This window comes from Protomyctophum bolini (assembly GCF_963924005.1).
Source record: "Protomyctophum bolini genome assembly, chromosome: 14".
Classification (NCBI taxonomy): Eukaryota; Metazoa; Chordata; class Actinopteri; order Myctophiformes; family Myctophidae; genus Protomyctophum; species Protomyctophum bolini.
In genome coordinates, this window is record NC_137875.1 from 1715554 (window position 1) to 1725553 (window position 10000).

The window sequence follows — 10000 nt, forward strand, 5'->3', positions numbered from 1 at the left end:
AGGGAGAAGAGTCTGGGACTCGTGGAGCGTTGTCCATGGTGTTTTAGAGAAGGGAGAAGAGTCTGGGACGTGTGGAGGGTTGTCCAGGGTGTTTTAGAGAAGGGAGAAGAGTCTGGGACTCGTGGAGCGTTGTCCAGGGTGTTTTAGAGAAGGGAGAAGAGTCTGGGACTCGTGGAGCGTTGTCCAGGGTGTTTTAGAGAAGGGAGAAGAGTCTGGGACGTGTGGAGCGTTGTCCAGGGTGTTTTAGAGAAGAGAGAAGAGTCTGGGACGCGTGGAGCGTTGTCCAGGGTGTTTTAGAGAAGGGAGAAGAGTCTGGGACGTGTGGAGCGTTGTCCAGGGTGTTTTAGAGAAGGGAGAAGAGTCTGGGACGTGTGGAGCGATGTCCAGGGTGTTTTAGAGAAGGGAGAAGAGTCTGGGACGTGTGGAGCGTTGTCCAGGGTGTTTTAGAGAAGGGAGAAGAGTCTGGGACGTGTGGAGCGTTGTCCAGGGTGTTTTAGAGAAGGGAGAAGAGTCTGGGACGTGTGGAGCGTTGTCCAGGGTGTTTTAGAGAAGGGAGAAGAGTCTGGGACGCGTGGAGCGTTGTCGAGCGTTGTCCAGGGTGTTTTAGAGAAGGGAGAAGAGTCTGGGACGTGTGGAGTGTTGTCCAGGGTGTTCTAGAGAAGGGAGAAGAGTCTGGGATGTGTGGAGCGTTGTCCAGGGAGAAGGGTCTAGTGTCTATGTGAGGGAGGGTCAGGGGTATCTCACCTGGTACCAGGAGTAGGTTCTGTGTGTCTATGTGAGGGAGGGGTGGTCTCACCTGGTACCAGGAGTAGGCCCGGTCCGACGGGTTGATGAGCACGGCCAGGACCTTGGCTCTGGGCAGCAGCGCGGCGGCCCTCTTGGGAGCGACCTCCGTGTCGAAGTAGTTGGCGCTCTTCTCGAACATGAAGTCCGTGCTGACGTTGGAGGGGAAGGGGAAGAAGTCCATGTACCTGCAGGGGACGACAGACAGCGCGTCGTAAAGTAAATCCGGTCAATATCTAAAATCACTTAAAACCGTCTAACCGCAGAGTACTAAAAGGATAGAGACCGAACCATTTCGATAGAGGTTTGCTCAGGGGCGTTTTGAAGCACCCGGAAGACCGCTGGAAGTGCAATTATAACTCAATGGCTCGAGCGAGCGGAAGTTTAGCCTAGCCGCCTAGCCCCGGACCTTTGACCATGAACGTCCTTCCACCTCCATGAAAGTGCTGCGATTCCACATTCCGCCAGTAGGTGTAGTGGCAGCTTCAGCGTTGGATAGCCTTACCGGGGGCTTGACTGGAACCCACAGTGGAAGTGAAAGAGGGTTGGGTGGAGTCGTACCAGTCGATGCCGTTGTCGTAGTTGGCGCCGCTGAAGAACTGGATCTCCTCGAAGGTGACGGGGCTGGGGAAGGAGGCGGTGATGGCCGGGTGGAGGCTGAGGAACGAGTGCAGCGCCGTGGTGCCTGTTAGCACGTAGCATAGCACAACACAACACTGTTAATACACCGTGGTGCCTGTTAGCACGTAGCATAGCACAACACAACACTGTTATTACACCGTGGTGCCTGTTAGCACGTAGCATAGCACAACACAACACTGTGGTGCCTGTTAGCACGTAGCATAGCACAACACAACACTGTGGTGCCTGTTAGCACGTAGCATAGCACAACACAACACTGTTAATACACCGTGGTGCCTGTTAGCACGTAGCATAGCACAACACAACACTGTTATTACACCGTGGTGCCTGTTAGCACGTAGCATAGCACAACACAACACTGTGGTGCCTGTTAGCACGTAGCATAGCACAACACAACACTGTGGTGCCTGTTAGCACGTAGCATAGCACAACACAACACTGTTAATACACCGTGGTGCCTGTTAGCACGTAGCATAGCACAACACAACACTGTGGTGCCTGTTAGCACGTAGCATAGCACACTGTGGTGCCTGTAACATGTAGCATATCACACTACAACACTGTGGTGCCTGTTAGCACGTAGCATAGCACACTACAACACTGTGGTGCCTGTTAGCACGTAGCATAGAACACTACAACACTGTGGTGCGTGTTAGCACGTAGCATAGAACACTACAACACTGTGGTGCGTGTTAGCACGTAGCATAGAACACTACAACACTGTGGTGCGTGTTAGCACGTAGCATAGCACAAGAGACTGTTATTACACTGTGCTGAGAGAGAGAGAGAGAGAGAGAGAGAGAGAGAGAGAGAGAGAGAGAGAGAGAGAGAGAGAGAGAGAGAGAGAGACACACAAAGACAGACAGACAGACAGCTGTCTCACCTGTTTTCTGAGGTCCAACCACCAGGAACTTGGGCAGCCTATCACAGGTCTTCTCCTTGGACCAGATGTCTTTGTGTCGCTTGTCGTGACACGGGTTCTGAAAACCACCCAGCCAATGACATCAGTTTATACTAACAACCCAGCCAATGACATCAGATTATACTAACAACCCAGCCAATGACATCAGATTATACTAACAGCCCAGCCAATGACATCAGTTTCTACTAACAGCCCAGCCAATGACATCAGTTTATACTAACAGCCCAGCCAATGACATCAGTTCATACTAGACCTGACACGGGTTCTGAAAACAACCCAGCCAATGACATCAGTTCATACTAGACCTGTTTCCGTCGCCCACCGACCCTACTTGGGAACGATGCAAGTTGGGAAACCTAGTATGCAATACCCCTTGTCATAGCAGCCGTTTGAAAATGTCTGTCTGTGTCCCACATGGAGATCTCTGTATCTGTCTGTCTGTGCCTGAAGAGTGCAAACTGACTGTGAAAAGTGGACTGGTTAAGACAAGAAATAAACTGGCAGGCGTGGGGGTTGCCATGGCAATCAATTGGCTGAGGGGCAGAGCCTGGGAATTCTACAGGAGAGAGGTTTTAGGCTCGTCAGAACCACTGACTGGCAGAGCCTGAACAGAGGCCTTTTGTGGCGGTTCTGGACAACGGTGTATGCGACTGACTCAAGGCTGCGACCGGGCTGTAGATATTAAGCGTATTAATTCAGGATTAATAGAAATAAATAAAAGACGAGAATCTCGTCTCGGCACAGCCGGGTTTAAGCTCTATATACGAAATCTGGCATAGATTGTGTTACTTAAAGGACCACTTCACCACTTTTCAACCTATCTTCATATAATAGGTCCTCACTAATAATCATGAAAAAATGGCGCAAATTATTTCTACTCTGTCTGTGTGTCATAGGAGGGCTGTGGGCAGTTTAGAAACCGTCTTCCAGTGACATCATCGATGGGGAATACAAGCCAATAGAAACTGCAGGCTTTCTAGTCCTGAAAAGTTGCAATGCGAAAATGGAAGCCATCGTTCTCACGATAATGAAAATCTAAACATTTTTGTTAAAAAAATAATCTGCCTAATGATGATGTCACTGGAAGACTGTTTCTAAACTGCCCACAGCCCTCCTATGAGACACAGACTGAATAGATTTTTTTTCATGATTATTAGTGAGGACCTATTATATGAAGATAGGTTGAAAAGTGGTGAAGTGGTCCTTTAAGTATTCAATCAATCAATGAATGAATCGATGGATGGATCAGCCACACCGACCTGCCACAGCGGGTCCCGCTCCTCGGGGAAGATCTGGAAGTAGCGGTCGGCCAGCTGCACGGGGGGGAGGGTCTGCAGCCTCAGGTGGGTCCAGCACTGGACGAACTTCACCAGGGACTCAAAGGTGTACAGACCCAGACGGTCGTTACCGTAGTTGGAGAGGTGGGTCATGAAGATGCTGATCTGGAGGAGACCACGGAGGAGAGACCAGTTAGAAGACCCTTCTTCTGACCAGTGGAAAGAGACCAGAAACCAGTTAGTAGACCCTTCTGACCAGTGTGGAGACCAGAAACCAGTTAGTAGACCCTTCTTCTGACCAGTGGAGACCAGAAACCAGTTAGTAGACCCACTCTGCAGGGGGTCCAGAGTGGACCCCTAAAGGACAGAGGTTCTCAAACATGTTCATGTCAATGACCTGACCTGAAGGACCTGCGTGAAGGACCTGCGCACGCGTGCGTGCATGCGTACGTACTGGGTTTAGCAGCACGGTCAGGAACAGCTCTCCTCCTCTGATGCTCTTGTCCAGCTCCTTAGATCCTCCTGGATACTCATTGTAGAAGATGGTGTGAGTGAACAGACCACAGGTCTGCCTGGGAAGGACCTGGAATACAATACATACAGGTTAGAACTGACCCCAGGTCTGCCTGCCTGGGTAGGACCTGGAATACAATGCATACAGGTTAGAACTGACCCCAGGTCTGCCTGGGTAGGACCCTAGCTGCCTGTCGTATACCTGTATGGCGCTGTGGATGAACCCGCGGCGGTAGCGCGCGGGCCGGAGGTGGGGGTACTCCTCCGTGCTGGTCACCCGGATGTCCCACACCGCCTTCCAGGCCTCGTACAGCTGGCTGTGGACCGGGTAGACCCCCGAGTGGTGGGGGGCCACGGCGTAGCCCATGTCCGTGGGGATGCCGTGCTCCTGAGACAGAGAGAGAGAGGGTTAGGGTTAGTGGACCTTAGGGTTAGTGGACCTTAGGGTTAGTGGACCGGGTAGACCCCCGAGTGGTGGGGGGCCACGGCGTAGAGAGAGAGAGAGACAGAGAGAGAGAGAGAGAGAGAGAGAGAGGGACACCATTTATACCTGTCGTGGAAATTAACCCATTCTGACCTGAGATCAGATTCATACGAGGTTTCCACTGGACACACACTGGTCTGGTTAACCCATTCTGACCTGAGATCAGATTGTAAAAAATGTCAGTCGTTCTTCGATTTTTCAAAAATAGCAGACCTACAAGCTCGTAGCGCGCCACTCGGTGGCGCGCTATGAGCTTGTAGATCTGCTATTTTTCAATAGCTAAAGCATAACATGATGCCAACACCAAAACGGGTTCCCGTTCAGAATGGGTTAAGAGATTAAACATTTAATAATACTCTCTAAATTACAGTCTGAGATTATCTCTATCTGTCACACCCCTGTGGTGCTGGTTTTGGTCCTGTTTGTTTTACGATGTCACTGTCCCATTTGTTGAACGTCTTGAGGGAGTAGGCTATAAAGGCTGTCGCCTTTTTGTGACTCTGGGGGCTGTATTTTGCGTGTCTTAAGTACCAGGTCTTATTACTTAACTTGAGTAAACTAAAGACCTGGAGGCGTGATCAATGCACTTTGGCCACTCAGAATAGCCAAAGAGCATTGATCACACCTCCAGGTCTTTAGTTTACTCAAGTTAAGTAATAAGACCTGGTACTTAAGACACGCAAAATACAGCCCCTGGGAGTCAGTTCCATACATGAACAGGTCATGTAAGTCTTTTCTCCTACTCGAGTAAAATCCTTATACTCCATAACTCTGAATTCATTACAATTTAGGCATTTTTAATAGCAGGCGCTCTATTTTTTTATCCTGCGAGATTGTACATTATTTTCACCCAGTGTCAATTATCTAACCCATTTTGGGGGCGGGACCCCATAGGTCTGCTATTTTTTTTTTTTTAATCTATGAATATATATTCTATCAGAGCAAACATTTTTAACTCAAATCTTTGCTTCTGGGGGGGGTGTGTTGTTCCTGCCTGGAACAACATATTTTCAGATGGGGGTCGGCGGCCAATTACATATAATCTTGGGGGTCCTTGACATGAAAATGTTTGAGACATAGAAAAAACTTGGGTTTTTCAGAAAACTGTCAGGATTTAGAAGACATTTGGAGAATCGTCCTCAGGTCTAAATGGGCTAATGTAATCCTGGCCTCGGACTGAGCTCATGCTTCCTTCTATGCATGTGGGCTTGTAGATCAGCTATTTTCAGCATGCAACCAATTGTAAAATGACTTATCTCTTGTCCACTAGTCCCTTCCTAATATTTTAGTCTAGTTCATATTCGTTGACAAAGTTGTCAGTATATTTAGTCTTAGTCTCCATTTAGATTTTGTCAGTGGAAAAAGGTAGTCGACGAACGTCTTAGTTTTAGTCGGTATAATATCTGTATTAGTAAAGCTATGCGTATAGGGTGCTATGTCTACATAAAATACATCTAAATTAGTTTGTCCATTGCATTCGGCTGTAAGGTCGTCGGGGCTAGGGCAAGTGCTACGGGTCAAGATGGAGTCAGTCTGACGAGGTGGGTTTTCTTCAGACTACGGTGGGAGGTTCGGTCGCGAGTCTCCAGTTCTGAAGTTGCAAAGAGGAGGAGGAGGTTTTCTCATCTGCTATTTCAGTCTAGACAGGCAGACTGCGGCAACAGCTCACACTGCCAGCAGGGGGAGACAAAGCTCTACTGAAATGCATCAGCATTACGGCAAGGAAGTCCTGAGTCACTAGTAGGACACGCACACACACACACACACACACACACGCACACGAGCACCTACACACACACACACACACACACACACACACGCACACGAGCACCTACACACACACACACACACACACACACACACACACGAGCACCTACACACACACACACACACACACGCACACGAGCACCTACACACACACACACACGCACGCACACGAGCACCTACACACACACACGCGCACCTACACACGCACGCACACGAACGCACGTGCACACACACACGCACACACACACACACACATCATGTTGGCAGGTTTCATAGAGGCAGTGTGTCATTGTCATCATGGAGGACACAGGATTATAGAGTGCGCACACACACACACACACACACACACACACACACACACACACACACACACGCACACACACACACACACACACACACGTCGTACAGACAGACAGACACCAGCCTCTACATCAAAGGTTCAAACCCAAGGCCTAACAAAGCCGACAACAGCAGATCTGCAAATCTTTTCCGAAACGGTATAAGCCCCTCTCTCTCTCTCTCTCTCTGTCTGTCTGTGTCTGTGTCTCTCTCTCTCTCTCTCTGAAGGCATATCCTGAGTCTCTCTCTCTCTCTCTCTCTCTCTCTGAAGGCATATCCTGAGGAAACAAACATTGGTCATTTTATAAATATAAAGTACTGGCATCGTGACCTCTCGTCCTTTCTGCTGAAGTTTGTCTCCCGAGGTCGGCGACTCACCACTAAACGGTGTACCCTTTGTTTGTTCTGAAGCCTATCGCTCTACAAATGTGACCAAACTGGACAGCGTTAGGTCAATGGATTTGTTTTTTCACATGTCATGTGAAAGCAGGGAATCATATAGCTTCAAATTGACATATTGGTTGTTCAGTTTGACCCACCGGTTTAGGAGATATGACATATAGAGTAATGTCTTGCAGAGAAACAGAGAGTTGAGAAAACAGGCTTGAAAGGTTCACTTCTCTAACATTACACCTATAGCTACATGTTTAAGCATTTATTTCATATTTACATGTCTTCTGTGGTCTCTAACATTACACCTATAGCTACATGTTTAAGCATTTATTTCATATTTACATGTCTTCTGTGGTCTCTATAACATTACACCTATAGCTACATGTTTAAGCATTTATTTCATATTTACATGTCTTCTGTGGTCTCTAACATTACACCTATAGCTACATGTTTAAGCATTTATTTCATATTTACATGTCTTCTGTGGACTCTAACATTACACCTAGCTACATGTTTAAGCATTTATTTCATATTTACATGTCTTCTGTCGTCTCTAACATTACACCTATAGCTACATGTTTAAGCATTTATTTCATATTTACATGTCTTCTGTGGTCTCTAACATTACACCTATAGCTACATGTTTAAGCATTTATTTCATATGTCTTCTGTGGACTCTAACATTACACCTATAGCTACATGTTTAAGCATTCATTTCATATTTACATGTTTTCTGTGGTCTCTAACATTACACCTATAGCTACATGTTTAAGCATTTATTTCATATTTACATGTCTTCTGTGATCTCTAACATTACAGCTACATGTTTAAGCATTTATTTCATATTTACATGTCTTCTGTGGTCTCTAACATTACACCTATAGCTACATGTTTAAGCATTATTTCATATTTACATGTCTTCTGTGGACTCTAACATTACACCTATAGCTACATGTTTAAGCATTTATTTCATATGTCTTCTGTGGACTCTAACATTACACCTATAGCTACATGTTTAAGCATTTATTTCATATTTACATGTCTTCTGTGGTCTCTAACATTACACCTATAGCTACATGTTTAAGCATTTATTTCATATTTACATGTCTTCTGTGGTCTCTAACATTACACCTATAGCTACATGTTTAAGCATTTATTTCATATTTACATGTCTTCTGTGATCTCTAACATTACAGCTACATGTTTAAGCATTTATTTCATATTTACATGTCTTCTGTGGTCTCTAACATTACACCTATAGCTACATGTTTAAGCATTTATTTCATATGTCTTCTGTGGTCTCTAACATTACACCTATAGCTACATGTTTAAGCATTATTTCATATTTACATGTCTTCTGTGGACTCTAACATTACACCTATAGCTACATGTTTAAGCATTTATTTCATATGTCTTCTGTGGACTCTAACATTACACCTATAGCTACATGTTTAAGCATTTATTTCATATTTACATGTCTTCTGTGGTCTCTAACATTACACCTATAGCTACATGTTTAAGCATTTATTTCATATTTACATGTCTTCTGTGGACTCTAACATTACACCTATAGCTACATGTTTAAGCATTTATTTCATATTTACATGTCTTCTGTGGTCTCTAATATTACACCTATAGCTACATGTTTAAGCATTTATTTCATATTTACATGTCTTCTGTGGACTCTAACATTACACCTATAGCTACATGTTTAAGCATTTATTTCATATTTACATGCCTTCTGTGGTCTCTAACATTACACCTATAGCTACATGTTTAAGCATTTATTTCATATTTACATGTCTTCTGTGGACTCTAACATTACACCTATAGCTACATGTTTAAGCATTTATTTCATATTTACATATCAATTTCAGCTCTGACACTTATCTCAGACACGCTCTAGTATGTGAAGAGTCTGCCTGTGCTTATTAACTCATTTTGGATAAAAGGATAACCTCTTTCTCCTCTCCTGAACAGTTGGTCTTGTCACCATGACTGTCTCTGTATCAAAGAGCCAGAAAGCATTTTAAAACTATAGGAACAGAGTGCTCACAATCACATTCTACTGTACATGTGGAGACATTTGGGGTCCTCACAAATATAGTGATATACGCACGCAGACCCCCCCCCCCCCCCCCCCCCTCACACACACACACACGCACTCACAGATAAGACTGGGATCGATATGTCAAGGAAGTTGTATGACAGACAGCAAAGGTTGAGGATTAGATCAGCGTGACCTATCCTGTTGAAATACACTGACAGATTAACACACACATGTACGGACACACGCACACGCACACGCACACGCACACACACACACACACACACACACACACACACACGCGCGCGCACACACGGAGAACATTGTAAAAATGACTTGTATGAAGCAGAAGCATAAAAAAAAGGTTTTACAGCTAATGGAATGGCATCCACCTAAACTAAATCTATAAATGGTCCGACGAAGGCCGTGACGAGCATGGAGCATTATGTCTTTTAACCCATTCTGACCTGAGATCAGATTCATACCAGGTTTCCACTGGACACACACTGGTCTGATTAACCCATTCTGACCTGAGATCAGATTCATACGAGGTTTCCACGGGACACACACTGGTCTGATTAACCCATTCTGACCTGAGATCAGATTCTAAAAATGTCAGTCGTTCTTCGATTTTTCAAAAATAGGTAAAGCATAACATGATGCCAACACCAAAATGGGTGCCCGGTCAGAATGGGTTAAAGATTTGATTGATTTATTATTCTTTTTTTATTAGAAGATGAAAGGAAATAAAAAAAAGTCTTCGCAATTCAATAAAATAAGGAGCCTGGTTGGTGCAAGAAAGGCCAGATATAACGGCATCAATATATACCACG

At 45.4% G+C, this 10000-nt stretch overlaps 1 protein-coding gene across 1 annotated transcript in view; it reads right to left on the reverse strand.

Moving 5' to 3' along the window:
* The window catches only part of ndst2a (N-deacetylase/N-sulfotransferase (heparan glucosaminyl) 2a), a 25137-nt gene that overhangs the window by 4084 nt on the left and 11053 nt on the right, over positions 1 to 10000 (reverse strand). The window contains 6 exon segments of the mRNA XM_080782402.1: positions 797 to 971; positions 1345 to 1468; positions 2309 to 2405; positions 3607 to 3789; positions 4079 to 4207; positions 4340 to 4525. Coding sequence (XP_080638528.1) covers positions 797 to 971; positions 1345 to 1468; positions 2309 to 2405; positions 3607 to 3789; positions 4079 to 4207; positions 4340 to 4525 — 894 coding nt within the window.